The following is a 23633-nucleotide window of genomic DNA, read 5'->3' on the forward strand; positions in this document are numbered from 1 at the left end:
ATCTCTTTGTTCTGCCCTGACACAGCAGGAAACCAGCACATACAGAACTACAACCACGGGACCACGAGCTGCTGGCCTGGTGGTTAAAGACACCAACCTTCAACTGACTTCAACTGTCCTTTTGAAGTGTCCTTGAACTAGTTTCAGAATCGGGGGACGTTGTTCTGAAGTGGGCCCTGCACTGTGACCTCCCGGGAGGTGTTCATGTCAAAAGACTATTTCCCTGGAGGGATCATTAAAGTATCACATTATCTTTATTATTATTTAAAGCAATATAATTTATGTATAATTAATGTCACAATTTAATTGAAGTCTGGTTGTAGGAGGAAGCAATATGGCCTCAACTTCATATCTCATATTCTGGACGATAATGATCGCAATCACAGTTTAAAAATATAGTTATAGGTTTCTATCTAGTCGTTAACACATCACAAAGCACAACACATTTCAATCAGGTTTGGCCTGCAGGTGTGATTCAAAACACTTGTGTTGAACAGGCCTACATCTATCACTAGATATTGTTTTCTATATTCATTCTGTTAGGTGGGATAAGTATCCCACCCCCTTCTTATCCCCACTGGTGTTAATGGCCAGGTTTTACTCTGGGAACCCTACTTATGCAGGATGGGGGTCCCTGGACGCGGCGCGGCCCGAGCGGGGAGCATAGGATATTATTTCTGAATGCTTGACTGTTTTGTTTTTTACTCATTATACCATTACAGCTACATAAAAAATATCTTACAAAAGTGTGTGTGTGTGAGAGAGAGAGAGAGAGAGAGAGAGAGAGAGAGAGATAGAGAGAGAGAGAGAGAGAAATGTAGCACTTAAAGTGAGGGGGATAAGGGGGGAGAGAGATTGATTGTAAGTTTGTATTTAAACACACACTGCCTCTTTAACGCTCCTCTTCCTGGAATAAAGCAAAGCCTGATAACCCCTCCCTCAAACACAGCCAGTTCTATTCTCTCCACATATTTCCTGTTCCTCCCCTTTCACAGATCTGCCAGTTTATAGATAGGTGTAAACATGCTGTGAAGTGCAGGAGCTGACCAGCACATTCACTGCAGATCAGCACATGAACATGAAGAAAACAACAGAGGTTTGGTTTGGAGCAGAGCCAGCTTGTTTCAGTTCAGAGGAAGTGAAACTATCTGACTCACTGTCACTGAGAAGTGAAATGGCGCAGCAAGGAATTCAGCTGGACGGGGGAAAATGGTGCTGTTCGATCTGTCTGGATCTACTGAAGGATCCGGTGACTGTTCCCTGTGGGCACAGCTACTGCATGAGCTGTATTAAAGACTGCTGGGATGCAGAGGATCAGAAGAAAATCCACAGCTGCCCCCAGTGCAGACAGACCTTCACACCGAGGCCTGTCCTGGTGAAAAGTACCATGTTAGCAGAGTTGGTGGAGGACCTGAGGAAGACCGGACTCCAAGCTGCTCCTCCTGATCGCTGCTATGCTGGACCTGGAGATGTGGGCTGTGATGTCTGCACTGGGAGAAAGCTGAAAGCCCTCAAGTCCTGTCTGGTGTGTCTGGCCTCTTACTGTGAGCAGCACCTCCAGCCTCACTATGAATCCTCTACCTTTAAGAAACACAAGCTGGTGGAAGCCACCGTGAAGCTTCAGGAGAACATCTGCTCTCGTCACGACGAGGTGATGAAGATGTTCTGCCGTACTGATCAGCAGTGTATCTGTTATCTCTGCGTGGAGGAACATAAAGGCCACGATGCAGTCTCAGCTGCCACAGAAAGGGCCGAGAGGCAGAAAGAGCTCGGGGCAAATCGACAAAAAATCCAGAAGAAGCTCCAGGGCAGAGAGAAAGACGTGAAGGTGCTTCAACAGAACCTGAAGGCTATGAATCTCTCTGCTGATAAAGCAGTGATGGACAGTGAGAAGATCTTCACTGAGCTGGTCCGTCTCATTGAGAAGAGAAGCTCTGAGGTGAAGCAGCAGATCAGATCCCAGCAGAAAGAGGAAGCGAGTCGGGCTGAAGAACTTCAGGAGAAGCTGAAGCAGGAGATCTCTGAGCTGAGGAGGACAGACACTGAGCTGGAGCAGCTCTCACACACAGAGGATCACATCCACTTCCTCCACAGTTACCCCTCGCTGTCACGTCTCAGTCAATCTACAGACTCACCCAGGATCGATACCCGTCCTCTGTGTTACTTTGAGGATGTGACTGCAGCTGTGTCAGAGGCCAGATATAAACTACAGGACATTCTGACAGAGGAACGGCCTAAGATCTCACTGACAGTGACTGAAGTGGATGTTTTACTGCCACAACCACAGCCCAAGACCAGAGCTGACTTCTTACAATATTCACGTCAGATCACACTGGATCCAAACACAGCACACATAGGGCTGTTATTATCTGAGGGGAACAGGAAAGCAACACACATGAGTGAAGAACAGTTATATTCTAGTCACCCAGACAGATTCACTGCATGGGGTCAGGTCCTGAGTAGAGAGGGTCTGACTGGACGTTGTTACTGGGAGGTGGAGTGGAGCGGCAGTCCTTCAATAGCAGTCTCATATAAAGATATTAGCAGAACAGAAAAAAGTGAATTTGGATACAATGACAAGTCTTGGTCATTAGAGTGTGACTGCGGCAGCAGTAGTTGTTACTTCACACATAAGAGTATCAGAACTCTCATCTCAGTTCCTCTGTCCTCCAGAGTAGGAGTGTACCTGGATCACAGAGCAGGTATTCTGTCCTTCTACAACATCTCTGAAACCATGACTCTCCTCCACAGAGTCCAGACCACCTTCACTCAGCCTCTCCATCCTGGACTGTGGTGTTCCACTGGAGACACTGCTGAGCTGTGTAAGCTCAAGTAGACAGGACTTATTAAAGCAGCTGTGTGTGTGTGTGTGTGTGTGTGTGTGTGTGTGTGTGTGTGTGTGTGTGTCTCTCTCTCTCCATCTTTGGTGCTTAGCTCTCATTGCTGTGGGGTTTCTGCACTGCCCACATATCACCTGTCAATCAAACAGTGTGGGCGGGACTGTGATGTCTTTTTCCAAATTGAATTTTCTGTGGATGATGTTTGATTTCCTGTAGGTGGCGCTCTTTTCTTTGTGTTATATCAGTCAGTGATAGCGAGTATCCGAACACACATGTATTCATATGAAAACATAAACTGTTGTGTGGCCTATATTTATCTATATCAAAATGAGGACTCTTAGCTACCATGAAGTTGTCTTGTTGGCTACAAACAATTTGGCATCTGACTGGATTGAGAAGTCCAACGGCTTTCTGTTCAAATGAAGCACACAGGTCGCGACAAGGACTCTAAAAACGTCAAGGCGAGCCTGAGCCTGTTTCATGAGTTTGGGGAGAACATGGCCATGTTTGTCTCGCTCTTTTTGGACAAACTTCCACCTGTTGGGTTTGTTTGGCAATATGGACGCCTCAGCGCTGCTCAGTAGAGTGGAGCAACTGAGCAGCGAGGTTTCTGGTCTGAGGAGCCCGGCCATTGAAGCACAGGTGACCGTGAACGAGGACCTGACGGCGGCTACAGCGGCTGTGAATTGCCGGGTGACAGACAGCGCTGGAGGACGGTGGAAGGAGGTCTACCCCAGACAGTCCTGGACCTCGGGACTGCGGCTGGTGCAGAAGCAGACGGGACCTGGTCAACAGGAGGAGGTGACGACGGCGTTAGACCCTCCTGATGCAGCGGCTACAGAGAGCATACAACTCCCAACGCCAACGCCCAGGTCGCCGCCGTGGACTTCTGTGGTGAGAAATGGAGTAAAGAAGCCCACAGCCAAGATGACGCAGCCCCGTCGCAACGCCGCCCAAACCCGGGTGAGACGTGAGCAGAGGAACACCAAGTACTGAGAGCAGCATCCCAGTGATCACTACCAAGAGGGTGAGTGTGTTTCACACTAAGTTCTGTCACTCTGCGCAGGGGCGGATATAGAGAAATATTCATGGGGTGGAATGAAGATTTTAAGGGGTGGCAGAAATATATATTGCTGATTTAATCGCATATATCAATATTTGCTTCGAAAAGCCCCAAACTGAAGATATTTTAACTCAAAAACATTGTATTGCTTTGGCACAAGTGAAGCATTGAATAGACATTTCTAAGGTGGCATTAGAAATAATTGAATGAATTGTAAACATCTGTGTATAAAATCCACTGTGTAAAAAAGCTGACTTGCCTTACCACATTTTTCACTTTTAGACCAGCAGGGGCGACCAAAGCTATGCAATGACTGTTGCAATAGCCAGAGCCAGATTAACACCCCCAGGGGCCCCTGGGCACTGAAGCTCCCAGGGGCCCCCCTACCCATCGTCCCCCCCCCCCCCCCCCCCCCCTGCGCTGCACCCTGCTGGTGGGAGCCAACGTGGTGGCGGCGTGCGGTCTGCGCGTGGACGACATCCAGCGCGACACCGCCGAGCTCTCCTGGTTGCCGAGCAACAGCAACTACGCGCACACGGTGTTCCTGGACGGGGCGGAGCACGCGGCGGTGAAGGCGGGGCGGTATCGGCTACGCTTCCACAACCTGAAGGCCATGACGGTGTACAAGGTGACAGTGGTGGCGCGGCCGCACCAGGTGCCATGGCAACTGCCTCTGGAGCAGAGAGAGAAGAAGGAAACGGGCGTGGAGTTCTGCACTCTGGCTGCAGGTCAGCAAGGCTCATTTTGACTTCCTGTTGATCTCAGAGATACCGTTTCACATGAATACTCACGACTAACGTTGCCACAGTCTGTGGACGTTGTCAGTATGCAAATGTAGTCGTGTGGAAGACGTCTAACTTTTCACCAGCCTGGCTAAAACCATCCTGATAACGTGATCTCACTCTCTTAATGATTTCAGTGGGTAGGCGGGAGTACTTTCATCGACAGACAACTCCTTCAGCCAATCAGCGTAGCCGAATCCAATCCAAATCTATTTGGAAGGATATAGAAAATGTCTTTTCCACCAAGAAACTCTTGTTCTTCTTTAATTGTTATTGAGTCTATTTCTACGATAGCTGCACTTACAGCTGTTTTTACTCTACTGAGGTTAACGTTACCACTCGTTGCTCAATGAGCCGCCATAGTTATACTGTTTTGCCAGCAGCATCCCTGATTGGTCGGTTATGTTATCAACTACGAGGCAGGTCCCTGATTGGTCCCGTGCACTTTATAATTTCTTGAAATGGCTGGGGGCGGAGAATGAAAACGTGACCAGGATGGTTTATTTACCAGGCTAACTTTTAACATGTTTGCCTTTTACATGTTTTGAAATAGTATTAATGTCAGACAAATAGAAGTTGGAGGACTACAGTTGTTATCATTGTGTGTTACTGTCTCCTTTAACCCATTGATACCTGATGCAGCATTTGCATGTATATCCCTCATTTGTGTGTGTATCCCTTTAAGACCGTGAACGGTCTTAAAGGGATACACACACAAATGCTGCATCAGGTATCAATGGGTTAATAGAGAGCGTAATAACATGTAAAAGATTAGGTTATGCTACTGTGCTGTGACATCTCATACAGGAGACACAGCCGAGGAAGAGTAGACACTGCCTTACCCTGCCATTGTTGTCTATTGTATTTTGTCTAGGTCCAACTCCATATTGCAGAACAGGTCAGAATGAAAGGTTTTCCCACAAGTTTCACCATGAAACCATCTTCTTCTACCGAACACAAAATGGGCAGAGATGATATTAGTGTTATGATACTTTTGGGAAACAGCTGTAGTCATGAAACTGAGAATGAGTGCGGCATAAATTATGTTTGGCATGGGCAACTGATGATGAGATCTGGGCAAAATAGCATTTGATTAGGGTTCTAGCATAAAATAATATTAATAATAATAATAATAATAATACCATGTTGTCTCTATTAAAATGTCTAGTAAATTAAGCACACTTTAATATATGAAACCAATTTCAAATACAATTTTGCCCATGTTTGCTCACGACACAGTGCACACCACTAATTAGATGACAACAAAGCACCACCAGATATGAGCAGTTGTCATTTTGACGAGTTGTTTCCTCAGCCTGGAATGACAGATGTTCTATAAAGGAATGCCACTGGAGGAACGTTTACCTCACCTCCTCACCTGCTCACTGAAATGACCACATTGTATCAGTGTGCATTTTGCTTCTGCTCCAACGCAGCCATCCTAGCTGTGCATGTTTTACCCAGTGACCCAGGAGAGACCCAGGAGAGACAAAGAATGGCCTGCACTCAGTCTCAGTCTCCTCCTGCACATCAGACAAAACCGTCTTCTGACGTGGCCCAGGGCTCTATATCGTTTTATTTTGAGAGTATTAAACTATTACTAGCTACTAGAGAAGATATGAGTTTCAGAAAATATGACAGTACAGTTTTACACGAGACGATTCCACATCACAACTCTGCAGTGTGCTATATTAAAAGCAATAGAGAGGCAAAGTGGAACGTCACTTCCTGCTTCAGCACTGTACCAGAGATTTTCATCCGCCGTTTATTTTCCCATAGACATTTCATAAAATGCTTATAAAATAGTCAAACCAAACGGTTCAGCTAACGCTATAAGGGAGAGACCATAGAACATTTCACTCGGACCAAAACTTAAAAAAACAACATAGAAAAAATATTTTCTTTAAACCTGCATTTTTTTTAACGTTTTGGTCTCAGTGAAATGTTATGCGAACTCTCCTGTTTCTAAATATATCTGTAGCGTTTGGTTTGAACCAGTAAAACTATTTTTATATAAGCATTTTACGAAATGTGGATGGGAAAATAAATGGCGGATGAAAATCTCTGGTACAGTGCTGAAGCAGGAAGTAGGCGGTCACTTTGCCTCTCTATTGAAAGCAATGTTAGAATAGCTAAGTGACATTTCACTAAATTGACAACAGCACACTTGTTCTCATGAATGTGCCTCGCTACTGCGCACCATCCCATCAAGTATCTGCATGGGTCGTGTGTATCGATATACAAAGTTTGCACAAGGTCTTTTCATCATCCTGTCACATGATTATGTCAATAACTGTTACAGCACTGAGAGAAAAAAAAGTTGTTTGTTGTGTCACGAATGCCCCCCTGCCCCCCACCTTGCACCCCCTTGTGTCTGGGCATAGTAGTGCATGGTGTGCGCATTTGTGCATTAATGAATGCTTCACACACTTCCCTCTTTTTGGTATGTTAGTGCTACACCAGCCATCCATTGTCAGTAGGAACCATACGTAAACATGTCTTCTTACCCCTGTTCTCCTCCTACCTACTAGGCCCTCCCAATCCTCCCCAGGAGGTTCAGGTGCTCTGTGGCCAGGCTCCAGGGGTGCTACAGGTGCGCTGGAAGCCCCCCCTCCTCTCTCCCACAGGGACATCCAATGGGGCAAATGTCCTTGGCTACGCAGTCTGCACTAAAGGACAGAGGGTGAGCTAGCAACTTAGCATGCATGCTTCATTTACATTTCACACCACTTGATTGAACGAGGGGGTAACACTTTACTTGAGGGTGCATATGAGTCTTATGCACCCTCAGTCGTCATGATATGACGACTCACATGACATTCATAACCATGACATGACGTCATGAAGGAGGCGTTACGGATGTTTACGACTCTTGTCATTAAGTGTCATTCGGTAAATGATGTCATTGCTAATGTAATGTTGACATTGTTTGAGACGTCTTAGTTATGACAACTTGACATAACCATGTCATAAACATGACATGATAGCAGGCATTAAGATGTCATTAAGTGCAATGACACTTTCAAATGAGTTCACAACGGTGTCATTAATATTTTCCTTGACCTCAACAAACAGTGGTACAATTTGAACTGTTCATTAAGATATCATCAAGTGTAATTACACAGTGTTGGTTCATGTCAAGTTGTCATAACGAAGACATTTCAAACAACGTCAACATTGCATTAACATAATTTACTGTCACAAACATTCATAAAGCCTCCTTCATGTTAATAACAGGTGTCATGGCATCATGGTTATGACAGTAGTCCTGGACAAGAGCACCACTCACGATTCAAGTGTTCTCAGCGTCAGTGACTGTGCATTAGGGGATGAGTTTACATACAGGTGAGTGAATTGTTAGGGGTTCAAGCCCTGAAGGGGCTGAAACCCTATTGTTTTTCTGCCGGTTTATTATTCGATTTCTTGTTGTTCATCTGCCCCAACGCAAATTCCCGTGAGTTGGTAAATGGTAGAGACCTGAAATTTGGCCCAATGACAGATATTGTTGGCAGGTAGCTGCTCAAGAAAGATTTTTCGAATCGGCCTGAAGGTGGCGCTATAATCCACGGTTTTACGTTAAAGGCCATAACTTCCACGCCGTTGGTCCGATTTTCAAACTTTTTTTTCCAGATGTTCAGGTGGACCTGCTCTACAAATTTGCCATAAGGACCCTTAATGTCCGTCTGGAAAATTTTTGAGATATTTGGAAAAGTTTGGAAAACACATTTTTGACATCTCCTCCTAGACCGTTGGACCGATTTGCACCAGCATCGCCAGGAAGCATCTATGGAGCAAGCTCTACAATCGTGATTGGTGGATTTTTTAAATCTACTTTAGTTTCGGAGATATTGATCGTTAAAGTTCTGAGAGGGCGTGGCCTCACAGCTAAATTGTCATAACTTCATGACCGATTAAGGAATCTTCACGAAACTTGCAGGAGGTTTTCGGAGACCATCCTAGACCATGTGTGTCAAATTTTGTGCAATTCGACCAAAAGGGGGCGCCATAAATGCCAGAAATGGGCGTGGCTTAACATAAAAAAGGCTGTAACTCCACACCTGTTTGTCCAATGATCGCGAAACTTGTCAGATATATCAAGGAGGATGTCCTAGTCAGAATCAGAAGCTTTGTCATCTGCGCAAGGCTTGAACCCCGCCCATCGCCGCTTGCGGCTATATTTTTACCTGTGTTTTATGTAGATGATAGGTGAGAGAGGATCAGTGTTGGGGGTAACTCATTACAAAAGTAACATATTACATGTAATATATTACTTTTAGCAGTAACTCAGTAATATAACTTATTACCTATAGGATTTCAGTAATATTATACCAGTTACTTTGTCAAGTAACTCAAGTTACAAATTGAGTTACTTTTTTTATTTTTATCAAAGCACCATCAAATAATCAAACTATGTGTTTTTATGCAAATAACCACTATAGATGACAATAACAAAGGAAAATAATAACATATAGAATTTTGGATTGTTTACACTGACTTCAAGGCGGTTGAAATTATTTTTCGGGATGTTCCGGTCATTCTGCTGCTGCTGTTGTTTTGGTAAAAGTAATCCAAAAAAGTATTGTAATAAGTAACGAGTTACTCTACACAGACAGTAATATTGTAAAGTAACTTATTACTTTCAAATGAAAGTAACTAGTAATATGTAATATATTACATTTTGAAAGTAACTTGCCCAACACTGGAGAGGATACATGACAGAGGGAGTGTTAATAGTCAAGTGTCTGCCTTTTGAACATGACATTATGTCATCTCTGCCCTCAACATACTCTACACCACAGTGCCACCTACCTATGATTCAGTGGTGGTGCAGGTATCTCAATCATCTGTGAAAGCCAGAGTAAAGTCTCTCACTCCCTCTGGTGAACACCACAATATACCAACACACCATCATGTCTTGAAATGAACACCCATCTGTTGTTTTCTGTGACAGTTACATTCAACATTCAACAATGACAATGGGTTTTTACTTCAAATAAAACTATCACTTAAGCACATGGGCCTAACAGCATATATAGACACCAACCTGCTAAAAGTAAACCAATAAATACAAATAATTACAATATGTAAACACAACAAGACCTGAAGGATCAGTAGCCTGTACTACGAAGCTAGTTTAATGCCTTATCCGAGTAAGTTTGAGTTTAAACCTGGTTTAGCCGTACTACAAAGCAAGTTAACTTTCAATCACCATGGCAACTGACGCTGCAAAGCTAACCTGGTCGCGACCAGGTTAGCTTCAGAGGATAAGATCAAAATCCATGACAGACCCATATAATCGGCTCTCTGGAGTCACTCACCGTTCATATAAGATCGCCATATGAAAAATAGATTGCAGTCAACTGAGAATATAACAAGAAAAACATTTGTGGCTCTGTAGGCTACATAATTAAATTAAGCCTACTTACCACTTTATGTCTTAACAGCTCAACGATGCGTGGAGAAATATGATCACTATTAATCACCGCGGCGCATATCATGAATGGACCCTCAAATGGAGTGAGGGTGTTGTCTCAATTCAGTTCAGCAGTTTTCTCTTTTATAGTAGGCTATTAGGCTTTATACTAGGCTATTTTATATATGAATTATTCGATCAGTGCAACCACACACATGAGTGATAGAGATCATTATTCATTGAGCATGCGTTTCTAAATCTATGGTCTAAATAGGCTTACAGATTGTGGAAATGTATAGACTGAGATTACACATTTAGATTTGTTGCTGCTGCCTGTATCAATGCAGCTGTATCAATCGCTGATCAAAGTAAATCAAATGACTGATGTGAATACAAGCTGCTGCTTTAGACAGCCCTTCAGCAGACTATCCAACGCGGATTTTCATTCTGACATTAAATCGCGGATACATTAAATATCCGCTAAAACTCTGATCATGCACTGCGCTTCATTGAACGAGGAAATGGGTGTGGAAATGGGTGTGGGCGTGGATAAACTCAGCTGTTCATAATGTGATTGGCTGGCGCACCTCTTTCGCGTGGACGCGCGCCTGTGCACGAGCGAAAAACGTGCGCGTGCACAGGCAGATCCCAGGTCCACTTACCTAGTAAAAAACCAGCGTCGTAGTATCAGTTAACTAGATAGCTTTGATCCTGTTCAGTCAAACCAGATCAAAGGGACTTATCGCGGATCTGTTAAACTAGTTTCGTAGTACAGGGCTCAGGAGGACGAATGGACAGAATGAAACCTCACCAAACCACAAAAGCTGATATACACCTCAAAATGGAAATGGTTTAGAGCTAAAAAATAGTTCTCAGGGTACCCTCTCTGATATTGATTGACGTTTTTTTTTAACTACCAAATGGAGTGGTCACCAGCATCTACTGCAAGTTTAAACACCTGATCATGACTGGACACTGCAAGGACAGGAGCGACTTTAACCAGGCTTTAATCTGCTCAAAGGCAGGGACGTGCAGAGAACATTAGAGGGGCAGGGGCTCAAATTCATAAAAGGGCACTACGGAAATTTGAGGCAATTTGAAGGCCAATTTAGGGGTATAACTCATTTTAAATATTCCGATTTTAACCAGATTTAGAGGAATATCTCATTTTAGGATGAGACTTTGACAAACATACATACCTGATTCACATTGACTGACTGATATATCTGTCAGACTGTGTGCGCCTGTGCTGCTGCTGTCCGTCTGCATGGTTGCTCTGGCTGAGTGGAGTGCGCACTGCTGGAGTGGGTGGGGACGGGCCACGTGCGTTTTTGGGTTGGTGCCTTCAGGGGCGGTTTAGAAAAACACTGCTCCAGGCATGCAGAGGCCTATTACAAATGGTGCATCCAAGGCCAAGAGAGCTCGGAAAAGGCATTTCTCTTTGAATGCTGCCTTCAGTGATGGCATGGAAAGGGCAATTTCCATACAAAGCACCATTAGAAATGCATTCATGGTCAGGAAAGGGCACTTTTTATTTTATTTTTTCATGTGTCTGAGCTGTTTGTTTTGTTCATGTGTTGTTGGAATGAAAATGAAAAATGTATTATAATAAAAATAATAAAAAAAATAAAATAAAAAGGGCACTTTTTACAGACTGAAAAAAAGGCAGGGGCTCAAGCCCCCTTTCATGTCTATGTGTGCACGTGCCTGCTCAAAGGCAAACTGACAACTACGAGAACAAATTAAAAAGGTTTGTTCAATTAAAGAAATTGCTGAGAAACAGTGGAACACATCTTGCAAAATAATAATACCTACCCATCCCTACACAGTTCTGTCATGTAGGTGGGAAGAGAGAATGCAAGCAGAGCCTCTGCCTTTTCACAACCTTTGACCCACATTCTGTGTGACAGTGGCTTGACCAATTTCACAGAATATAATTTTGTAGAATAGAATAGACCAGGGTCATGCAGATACAGGTGGCCTCACATAGACCAGGGTCATGCAGATACAGGTGGCCTCACAACCTACTAACCCAGACAGGCCAACCTTAACGAGTTTCTGATATGTAGCAACTTGCAACTAAGCATGTTACCCATGCAATAGTGTCACAAGTGTGATGGTCAATGATAGCTAAAATAGATTTGTGTCGTCGTTGAAAATTATTAAGTTAGATTATAGTTTTGTTGTTGCTGATATTGTCTTTTTTTTAATCCAGATAGCGGAGGTGTTGTACCCAATGGCGGACTATGTTACCGTGGAGCTGACAAGGATTCAGTGCCTGGAGGCCCGGGAGGTCATCGTCAGAACGCTATCAGCACAGGGAGAATCCCAAGACTCCCCAGTCGCCGTCATTCCAAACAACCTGCTGGTGCCTCTACCCCCCCTTGCGCTGCCCCCGCCCCTACACCCCCACACAGGCCCCCTCCCTCACCTCGCCCACCCCAATCCCCAACTCCCCGCTCCGCCCCAGGCACATCCAGGACAGCCGCTTCCTCTCCATCCTCCACACCCTCAGCAGCCCCATCCCCGACTCCCCCATCCAGGAGGACCGCCCCAGCCGCAGCTGCCCCAGCTCCGGCCCCCGCACCCGCAGCCCCCCCAGCCCTTACATCTGCAGCCTCATCCGCAGCACCAAGGCCCCAGGCCGCAGCACCGACTGCCCCTGCTGCCCCACCCACAACCTTACCCCCACCCCCACCCCATACCTCTGAGACCAGTAAGTGCCAGAGACCTGGATGCCAAAGAGCAGGCGGCCCCCCACCACGGGGGAGCCATTCCACCTGGCCAGCCTGGCTGGGACCCCAACCGCTCTCCGTCCACGCAGCCCCCAGTGGCCATGCCAGGCCTCCACACCCTGGAGGCCCCTCCCTCGGCCAACCCCCGCTCCCCCTCGCCCCAGAGGATCCTCCCGCAGCCCCGAGGTACACTCATCCCCGACACCGTGGCCAAGGCCATCGCCAGGGAGGCAGCACAGAGGGTGGCAGCAGAAAGTGTCAAGGTATGACAGCAATGGAGATGGCTAAATGCTAAATCCATTAGATGCTACAGCGCAGCATTCAGTAACTCTACATGTGAGATAAAAAAAAAAAAAAGGGCGAGGTTAGACTTGATCAATAATATGTCATAACCAAAGAATATCAAGGTGCAGTGCTTTGAAAAAGTTAAACAGCCTTTAATAAATGGGCTTAATGCCTACGCGTTTCAACTGTAAGTTGAAGACTGCCCTGAAGAAGACATTGATGTATGTACAGTATGTATTTTTTGGTTATGACGTATATTGATCAAGGGTTGATGTCATGATGTCCTTGGACCCAAAGAGCACCTGTCTGTGATATCTTTCCCCCACTTTTCATCTTCCATGTTTGCAGGGGGACAGGAGGCAGGGCGTGTACGGAGAGCAGGGTCAGCCATTCCACCAGCATCACTCAGATGAGGAGGAGGAAGACGAGGAAGGCTACGCTCGTGGCCGTAGGAGAGGAGCCTCAGTTGACGAGTTCCTCAGAGGTTCTGAGCTGGGGAGGCCGGTAAGAACGACATGAAGAAGTGACGGACCGTTTGACCTTTCTCTGAGCTGCATCCCCGCAATGTCTTTTGTTTGCAATAATCCTCACTGTTCATTGGTTTACAAGAGACTCATACTTACTCATAGGATTTTAAGAACTGAGCACTGAGATACATCTAGGGCTGGGTATCAGTATCGGTACTCAATACCTTTATGGTATTGACCCAAATAACCCGTGTACCAAGTAGTATTGAAACATCTTGGGGCAAACAATACCTGCATTTGATCCTTTTTGTACACGGATCTACAAAAACAAAATGGCACGCTTTTGCTCGCAGCCAATAAGGCAACATGGTATTTGCCCACCACTGCCCCCTGTGGTGAAGTCGAGCGCTGCGTGTGTTCAAAAGTATGGCAAAAAAAAAAAAAGTCAAAAGTATGGCCAAAAAAAAGAAGAAGTATCAAATGAAGTCCTCTATTGGTAGCGGTATCACTTTAAGGGTAGGTGGTATTGTGATTTTTTTCAACGATACCCAGCCCTAGATACACACACATACACATACACATACACATACACATCTACACACTAGATACACACGCCATTTTAGAATCTATGTTAAGACGTAGTAACCTGTTTTGGGTGTCCATGTGTGCTTGTGTGTATGTGTGCATGCGCATATGTACCTATATGTTTGGTGTGTGTGTGTGGTGCATGTATGTATGTACAATTGCATGTGTGTGTATGCGTGTGTGTGTGTATGTGTGTGTGCGTGTGTATGTGTGTCTGTGTGTATATGTGTGCGCGCGCGCGTGTGTATCTGTGTGTGTGTGTGTGTGTGCAAACAGCCTCACTATAGTCACAGTGAGGAGTATCACAGTGAGAGCAGCAGGGGCTCTGACCTGTCTGACATCATGGAGGAGGATGAGGAGGAGCTGTACTCGGAGATGCAGCTGGAAGAGGGGCGGCGACGCAACTCACACAACACACTGAAGGTGCGCTTCTCAGCCCTTACTCCTTATTGGCTGTCAGGTTCACATCAGCCAATAGCCAGCCAGATATACAGTGTGAACTAACACAGGAACACACACTTTACTTTACGTGGCTATTCTATCGTTTTGTGGTTGTGTGTTACTGTTATTGTCCAGTTATGTTAGATCATTTGGACTCTGTAAAAAAAACAAAAAAAAACACAAGGTAGTCAAAAAGTTGATGATGAAGATTATTATCATTAGTAGTAGTAGTAGTGGTAGTAGTACAACAGTAGTGTTGTTGTTATTACCGTAAGTGTAATAAAGTTTCTAAATCTGTGGCAAAGTAGAAGCCACAATGAACAATGCCTCCACAAAGTCTTAAATTGCAGTTTTTGCGATTTCTTTTAAATTCAAATATGCTCTCAATATTTGCTTACAGTTTAATTGGAATCCTACAATCTTTCCTGTGTGCGTGTGTGTGTTTGTGAGTGTGTGTGTGTGTGTGTGTGTGTGTGTGTGTGTGTTTGTTTGTTTGTGCGTTTCAGTGTGTGTGTGTGTGTGTATCTGTCTGTATGTGTGTCTGCATGAGCGCTGCATGAGTTTGTGCACATACAGTATGTACATTTACGTGTCGGTGTGCAATACATGAATGTGTGTGTATTTTTTTGTGTTTGTGTGTGTGTGTGTGTGCGCGTGTGTGTTTCAGACAAATACCCCTGGTGGTGGTCGCCGTGACCGGGATTCAGGAAGAAGAATTCCCCGTGGTGGTCCCCAACCCCAGAGACGACCTCTTATGGTCCCTTCCATTGGTCAGTATGGATGGGCACACGACTAGGGAGAGAGAGAGAGAGAGAGAGGCAGGCAGGGCAAATTCCAGATGAGATGAGATGAGATGAACTTTATTGTCCCCGAGGGGAAATTTGTCTTGGGCAAATAGTGCCGTACAACAGCCACATATCACAAGTATCGAGGTTTTGACACTATACATACAACAGACAGGGAAAAACACATCGAGCATACAGTGTGGTCCCTTGCCAACATGCGCTTTCCACTGGGAAATTGTGCCAGCGGTGTAATATAAAAATAAAGACAGCAAACACTGGTTAGTTCAATTTGATTCAACACTTCATCCTAATGACTTCTAAGCATATTGCACAGTCATTGTGGGTTTATTGCACAACCCTCATTGCAATTTCCCATATGATAAAGTAAAAGAATTGAAGATAAAATAAATACAATTTTTGGAGGTACAAACCTCACCTCAAGAGCAATGGGGCACTCAACTAAATAAAACCAGAACTCAGTATAAGACAGTACAATAGAGAGTTCTGCTTTGTTTAAAAAATAATTCAGCTCTACTAATACTAGGACAAGCAATCCAGATTAGTAGAGAGTTCTGCTTTGTTTTAAAAGAATTCAGCTCTACTAATACTAAGACAGGCAAGATTAGCCTCTATTTGTAGAGAGTTCTTAATAAGGAGTAAGAATAAAAAAAAAGCTAAGAGAATAAAATAAAATAAAAATAGTAAAAATAGTAAAATAAATAAAATAAAATAAAATAATAAAATATAAAAAAAGTGAGAAGAAATTCGACCTGCATATGACCTGGTGTGTGTTGTGTTGATGTTGTGTGTTTATAGATACTGTTGATGTTCTCTGTGCCTTAGCGTTCTGTTCTGTGTTGCTTTGTTCAAACTTCCATGAGCTTCCCCGTGTCTCCAGGTCACTTCTGTCTTTGAACCATGCTCTCATACACTTCACATTACCTGAAGCTAACTTAGAGCTTTGCCCACATTCAAGGGGAACTTCACAGAAAAAAACTATGTTGATTTATTTTGCTTTCGGTTCGTTTACAGTTTTCGGATATGTGTGAGATCATGTGCTAAATAAATCAGCGTTGTTTTTCACGTTTATTTGGATAATAATAATAATTGATTGGATTTATATAGCGCCTTTCTAGACACTCAAAGCGCTTCACATATCAGGGGAGGGAACTCAACTCAACCACCACCGATGTGTAGCACCCACCTGGTAGCCCGAATTCACATGTTTCAGAGGGATTTACCGGAGAATGTGTCGAGCTAAGTCTAACTAAGCACAATCAATAAACATTTTAGCAAATTTAGCAACTTAAAAAACATAGACATAATAAAACAAGCATAGCAAAAGAAGAGAGAGAAAGAAAAGTCGCAGGAATACATTTCTCCCTCCACCACCAGGGGCAGTGCCCCGCCTTTATAAAGGGTGGCGGAGCGAGCTTGTGTCTTGATGAGCATTCAAGAAGGGTTGTCTCACTCTTATTATTCATAAACCTGGGTTTATATTCATAACCTTAAGTTTAATTTCTAATCATTCGTGATGCAACTCACTTATGGGATATGCCAGGCTCTTTACTGTAACTGTGCCAAGGTGTAATAGCCTCCACAACCCAATGTGAGGGGCGTGGCTTGGAGATGGACCTGCCCAAACAGGGGGTCTTGTCCAGGGCATGGACTGGGCCTAAACTCTGAGCCTGCAGCTCTGGACTGGGCCTAAACTCTGAGCCTGCAGCTCTGGACTGGGCCTAAACTCTGAGCCTGCAGCTCTGGACTGGGCCTCAACTCTGAGCCTGCAGCTCTGGATCTGGTCCCATAAGTGAGTTGCCTCACAAATGATTTGACATAAAACACAAGGCAGGCAAGGGTAATTTTTAGCAAGGCAATCAAACTAACCTAACTTAAACTATCAACCAAACAATCTAGCTAATCTACACCCTAAGCCCTCGTTCACATCATACGCTGAAGCTACGCTGTCACGCTGAAGCTACGCAGCGCTGAAGCTACGCAGCGCTGAAGCTACGCAGCGCTGAAGCTACGCAGCGCTGAAGCTACGCAGCGCTATGGCAGTTTCATTTCGGCGTCCTTGTTAAGGCGTCCTTGTTGGTGTGATGAACCAAGGGTAACCCAGGTGTGGACAATTATTTTCCTTGGGGGAAGGGGGGGGGGGGGGGGGGGGCTGCAAAAATTTTATTGTCATGCCATAACCTCTAATTTGCTCACTAGATTAAATGATAGAAAACATAATGTGCACTTAGTGTTCAGCATTTATCATATTGAAAATCACTCAAAACAGCCAGTTCTAATTTGATTTTTGATTTTTGCTTCATAAGTAAAATGGTGTGGTTTGTCTTAGACCTCCCAGACCAGGCAGAACCAGCATGAGGGCCGGTTCTGGCCCCCGTCTGGCCTCACCTAACAAGCTGACATTATGATAGACCGCTATGCACATTAGCACCAATGTACGCCACACAGAGACATAACACATGGACACTCATCCTGATGAACAATGCATGGATCATTTGAGTAATAATTTAGTAACAATTCCATAGTTGCTAATTGCTCCAGAGTTACTGCAGTAGGAAGCTTCTGATGGCAAGAGGAAGCTTTAGTTGTCGTTGTGGGGGTGGCACTGGGAATGGGTGAGCTTTGCGTTGTAACCCCCCGTCGCCCTCTGATTGGTGTTTCCTGTAGAGATAACAACTGAGAGTAACAGTGAGGGCAACCTCTCGCCCATCACCGAGGATGTTTACTATGGCAGAGTAGCTCGGCACAGGACGTGCTCATCCCGCAGGCACACAGGCGCCAGGTCTCCCTATGGTACGTGCTGCTGCCTGCAGTCCCCCCCGCCACCACAGCACAGCAACAAAAATGTCGCTGGCAACTGGGAGGAAGTAGCCGTGGACACCTGCGAGTGCCTTCTTCTTTTTCTTCAATAATATTTATGATTATGCTTTACGGTTGCACAGCATGACTCACTGCACTGCACTGAAATGATGGACCCACTGGGGAGCCATACCTCCAAGATGGCCGTTCCCACAGTTGCGGATGATGAGATAACTGATTGATTGATTAATTGATTGATTGATTGATTGACTGACTGCTCAGAGAATGCCTCCCTCACTGCACTGAACTCCAGATGCCTGCAAAACCCCTTCCCTTTGTGGTCCAACCACACCTACCAGCACCACTACACTTGTACTGGGGCCTTCATGCATGAATGGGGAAGAAGGTTTCGGGGGAGAGAATAGAGTAAAGAGTGACGGCACTGTCACTGCTTTTACAGTTTGAACTTTAGCTACTGTTGGCAATGCAGTTGCCCCTTACGTCTGAGTCCTAAAAACAGTCACTGGAATCATGCAAAGCTAGGCATGCACATGTGCAGCGTAAATCATTTTCCAAATGATCTTACATTCACATTGATCTTAGACATACTGTACACATATTTTACAATCATATTTTCAATGGACCTACTGTACAAAAAAACAAACAATAGCAACAAGTGATAGCTGATAGATCAAAGCCAACAACTGTAATTTAATGTAGCGTTATTATAACAAAATTAGATGATGAGGCCGGGTGGGCCTCCGGCCCAGTACAACACGCGCACAACAACCGGGCTTAAGAAAGTGGTGACTCACACCGCCCACCCGCTCGTCCAGCTAGCCAATCCTATTACAGATTGACCTTTCAAAATGCCCCCCCCCCCTTTCTTTTTCTCAATTGTTTTCATGTACTGCATTTTGGAGTTTTGTCTGGAAAGAAAAGTTGTTGTGTTCCTCTGAATCTAGAGTATTTGCTAGTTGTAACAGAGTTAACCCTAAAATGGAACTCCCATTAAGAGTGGGAGATCTGCCCAAAAGGCCAATCCAGCCAATCCAGATCCGATAATTCCAAACCTTCTCCTGGTGATTTATCTCTACCATAATTGACTTCTATCTCTCTCTACCTATCTGACAAACCTGTTCTGGCCAAGATGTATTTGTGCTTACTTGCCCACTCTGCAGTCCCACCAGAAGTAGGGACGGGGGTTGAGACCCGGTATCGATAGGTATCGATTGATAATCTCTCAAAACCTGGAAATCAATAAGGTCTGAGCTGAGGAACACTGCTATCAAGGTCCTACGATGTAACGCTATGTCTTGAGAGACACTGGTGCACAAACATACATCCATTAAAGTTTTTAATTCAATTTTAATGCAATTCAATTGAATTGCAATCCCAACTAAACAGAGTATTCTTAGATTGCATGCATGCACTATATTTAAACCGCCACCAGATGGAGCCATTTCTACCCCATGCAAACACTAACCTCCCTATTCCAATCAACTCAATCAGTAACAGATGCATTGCTAGGCACTGATTTCAACATCACTCATTCCAAACAGTTGTTTTATGGCACACTGGATTCAAAACTCTTTAATGGGAATTCCCTTTGATGTTTAATTTTGGTACAACTGTCAAATACTCTTTATTCAGAGAAATACTAATTACCAGTATAAATTGTACCTTTATTCCATTTAATAAACAAAGTCAATTTCAATGGTATATATCAATACTTTGTTGCTTTTTTTACTTCAAAATTGCAGTAATGTCACATTCCTAATGTAACGCTTCTGAAATATCCCAACTGCGTCCTTCAGCTGCAAATCAAGTTAGATAAGCTAAATGTGGACAATAGAGCTATTTCCAACATGCCCTGGTCTGTTTCCACGTTGAACATCTTTTTTTAAAGCTTTAATAATGCACGTATCAACACATCCCTGCATGTGTAGTCTGGTAAATTCAACTTTTACAACACAAGCATAATAAAATATATTGCAGGAAGATCTTAATACACCTATAAAAATACAACTTAGCTGACTGACCATATTGGTTTGCTTGTTGCACTAAGAGCTGCACATTTAGCTCAAAAGATACCTACAGTATTTGAGACAAGACATGTTGTGATGGCACAATTCAAGTCACTCTCCAAAAATAATACTGTCATTTTTAAAATACTAATACTGTAGTAATTAATTTAATTTCAAAAGTGTGATATAGTGATTGATTACTCAAGAAAGAAATATAAAAATATTGGCTATTTGTGAATTTGATAAAAATCTTAACTTTTGGCCTTTTTATTAGCCTATGTTTGTAGAAATCTCGTGAAGTTTAGAGTAACTAACATCTTGTGTTACTGTATACAAGGGCGACCGATCATGAATGACACTTATTGAAGAATTCCACTGACTTAGTTACATTTTCATTTTGATATGAAGTGAAACTTATGAATACATACAACTACATCTTCTTGAAATGAGAAACAATAGCTGTAGCTTTGATTGAAGTTTTTGGTAGCATGCATGTCAGTCTTGTGTGTTGCTCAATGTGCCATACTGTGTTTCACCTCCGTGTATCACATCTATGTAATACACCATGTTTGTCTTGCCTCTCATTTGTCACTGCTTCTAAATGCATATTGAAACATAAGTATGGTATGAATAATTATAAATAAGTGTCATGTGCTGAATGATTAAAGGACAAAGTAAGAGATTGACCACAGATTGATGCCTGCATGCTGACAGACAAAAGTATGGTTGGATATCAAAATCCAATCCATCATGCAATACTGCATGATCAGATCCAAATGATATCGATATGTAAAAGGCAACATTTTTCCTTTTCATTAATTTCATATTCCACAAAGACATGCCTAACATGTACACGTATGGGATTACATGGTAGAAGTGGTATATATTTGGCTTTTGTCATTAGTCTAAATGATTTACAATGTGTGAGGAGCAGATTAGACTCATAAGGTCTCTGCTCCATTTTATATCGAATTGTGACCAAACGCCATGAACCCAGGCACATTGAACTTGACAGGAGACCGATTTTACATCTGGAAAAAAAAATCAAAATGCACTTGTTCAATCTTTAATAATTTGTTGACCTCTATTATGTAACAAATGATATGTTTAAATTAACAATACATAAAAAAAAACCTTGAATGCAAAGATCAAATAAAGATGTCAGAACAAAAAAAGGGTCTCCCACAATGTGCCTGTTCCTCCATGTTGGCTCACATGTATTGTCTGTGCTGTTCTGTGATGCAGGATGATAGGATGTTTTCTCTCCCTTACTGTATGTTCAAGATGGCTACAGGGATCGGGAACGTCGCTCCCCTCCGTACTATGATGAGTCCGAGCCGGAGGAATCCTTCCGGATCTTTGTGGCGCTCTTTGACTACGATCCTCTCTCCATGTCCCCCAACCCAGACGCAGCCGACGAGGAGCTGCCCTTCAAAGAGGGACAGATCATTAGGGTGGGTTGCTTCAAATGAGACATATAGGCCTTTTTATTTCTCACTGGGCCCTTTGGCCAAGCCATGCCGCGCTACATGTTCTTTCCCATGCACATTTTAACCAGGTGGCAAGCTCAGGCTTTGACAGAGGAAGCCGTGGAAGTGATACTGAAAGCTGTAGTTCCTCGAATGGCCACTTGAGGCTGGCTCCAATAGCAAGTCAATCCCCAATAGAGTTAGCCTGGTAAACCAGCCCGTCACGTGAACTCACATTTCATTTGGTTCTCCGTGACGGTCTGGCCCCGGCGCCATGGGGAGGGTTTAGCAGAAGCTGCAGAGCGGAAGAGCCAATCAGCGACCCCGCTGTGATTGACAGCGCAAGTTGGCCAATCAGGAACGCCACTAGCACTGCACTAACAAAACAGTAATGGCCGCCTCCTTGCCTGATCGTCTCGAGGAGTCATGTCAGCGTTTGTCTAGTTTAAACAGCCATAAAGTGCAGTTATTGCAGAAATAGACTCAATAACAACAATTAAACAAGTACAGGAGTATCGCCGCAACCGCAGAGTTTCTCGGCGGAAAATATGTTTTTGCCATTCTCCCGAGTGGATTTGGGTTTGATTGGATCCGACGCTGATTGGCTGAAGGAGTTGTCTGTCAAAGCAACCCCCCCCCCCCCCCCCATGTGCCGGGGCCAGACCCTCACGGAGAACCAAATGAAATGTGAGTTCACGTGACGGGCTGGTTTACCAGGCTACAATAGAGTACCGCAGGGATAACGTTTTCTTTCTTTCTTTCTTTTTGGCTTACCCAGAAGTCCCTGCACTTCCTGGTTCTTAGGGGGGGAAAGGCAGTGGGATTTGTATATGGGAATTTGTGTTAAATGCATGAAATAAGGTCTGTGGTTAACGAAAGTTTATGAAACAGTGAAAGTTGTGTCCAGCAAGATAATCTTCACAAATGAGGACCACTTTTATGACTTTTGAAGCATTTTCTGAAAATGGCGTAAAAAATGTAACGTAAAAAGACGTAAAAACGTTTAAAAAAGCATTTACCCCTGAAATTCGGGGACTCCAAAATCCTGAGGGTGCTGGTGTCTGTGGTCACATGACTGTTCTTCAGAGGCTGCAGCATTTCTAAAGGTAGAGTGAAGATACTGGCATCATATTCAAACAGAAGACCTAAGGCAGGGGTTCCCAAACTTCCCAAGTTTTCCCAAACTTCCCAAACTGTGGTCCGCGGACCACAGTTTGGGAACCAATGACCTAAGGCATCCATTGCAACCAACCATGCCATGCCAGCTGGTTGGGAAGCGGGGTAAATAACACCTTCCCACATCCTTCCTAAATGCCGCACATCAACCTTGCTTGAGTCTGTGCTCCACCTGGGCCACCCCAGTCTAAATGGCCTGGACATGCCACTGGCTCCCCCCATTTTATTTTGTTTTATTTCCCCCGATCTAAATATGATCATTTTAAGATGTTTGGAGAGCAGAAAATCCGATAACAATAGCATTCAAACCATGTCAGTGGTCAGTAGCATAATCGGTGTGCGTTTGTCTGTGTGTGTCAAAGCCAGATTAACACCCCCAGGGGCCCCTGGGCACTAAAGCTCCCAGGGGCCCCCCTACCCATCGTCCGGATGTTTGGATGTTTTTTCGCCATGTTTAGAGGAATATCTCATTTTAAATTAACATTAGTATTATACTGTTATGTCATTATTCAGTTTCTGAGATTCAGTTTCTCACTCACTCATAGGCGATTCTAGGCTTTGCAAACAGGTAGCACCAGCAGGATAAAAATATTAGTCTGACTGGGGGGTTTGTAGGGCTGTGCCCCCCCTGGACAAAGAAATTTTGTACATTTTAAAGTAAAATGCATGAATCTGATGCACTCTGAGAGCAAAAGGAAGAGGCTAATCTTCACACTAATAATAATAATCTTGTGAATAATCTTCACTG

General features: G+C 44.0%; 2 protein-coding genes across 2 annotated transcripts in view; both read left to right on the forward strand.

The window, feature by feature from the left end:
• Positions 1 to 1174: 1174 nt before the first annotated feature.
• LOC310795524 (tripartite motif-containing protein 16-like) lies at positions 1175 to 2836 on the forward strand (the record flags this gene model as incomplete). Its single annotated transcript, XM_083657591.1, has 1 exon — positions 1175 to 2836. The coding sequence occupies one exon, from the start codon at positions 1175 to 1177 to the stop codon at positions 2834 to 2836; it is 1662 nt and encodes a 553-aa protein (XP_083513717.1).
• Positions 2837 to 3398: 562 nt separating this feature from the next.
• LOC310795264 (RIMS-binding protein 2-like) overlaps positions 3399 to 23633 on the forward strand; it is a gene marked incomplete at both ends in the record, with an annotated part of 28242 nt that continues 8007 nt past the window's right edge. The window contains 9 exons of the mRNA XM_083657322.1: positions 3399 to 3803; positions 4253 to 4631; positions 7217 to 7368; positions 12314 to 13096; positions 13467 to 13622; positions 14447 to 14593; positions 15279 to 15381; positions 18082 to 18207; positions 21525 to 21694. Of these exons, the coding sequence (XP_083513448.1) occupies positions 3399 to 3803; positions 4253 to 4631; positions 7217 to 7368; positions 12314 to 13096; positions 13467 to 13622; positions 14447 to 14593; positions 15279 to 15381; positions 18082 to 18207; positions 21525 to 21694 (2421 nt within the window). The remainder of the gene's footprint in view (positions 3804 to 4252; positions 4632 to 7216; positions 7369 to 12313; positions 13097 to 13466; positions 13623 to 14446; positions 14594 to 15278; positions 15382 to 18081; positions 18208 to 21524; positions 21695 to 23633) is intronic.

The sequence above is a fragment of the Poromitra crassiceps genome, assembly GCF_964638095.1.
Source record: "Poromitra crassiceps genome assembly, chromosome: 21".
NCBI classification, from domain to species: Eukaryota; Metazoa; Chordata; class Actinopteri; order Beryciformes; family Melamphaidae; genus Poromitra; species Poromitra crassiceps.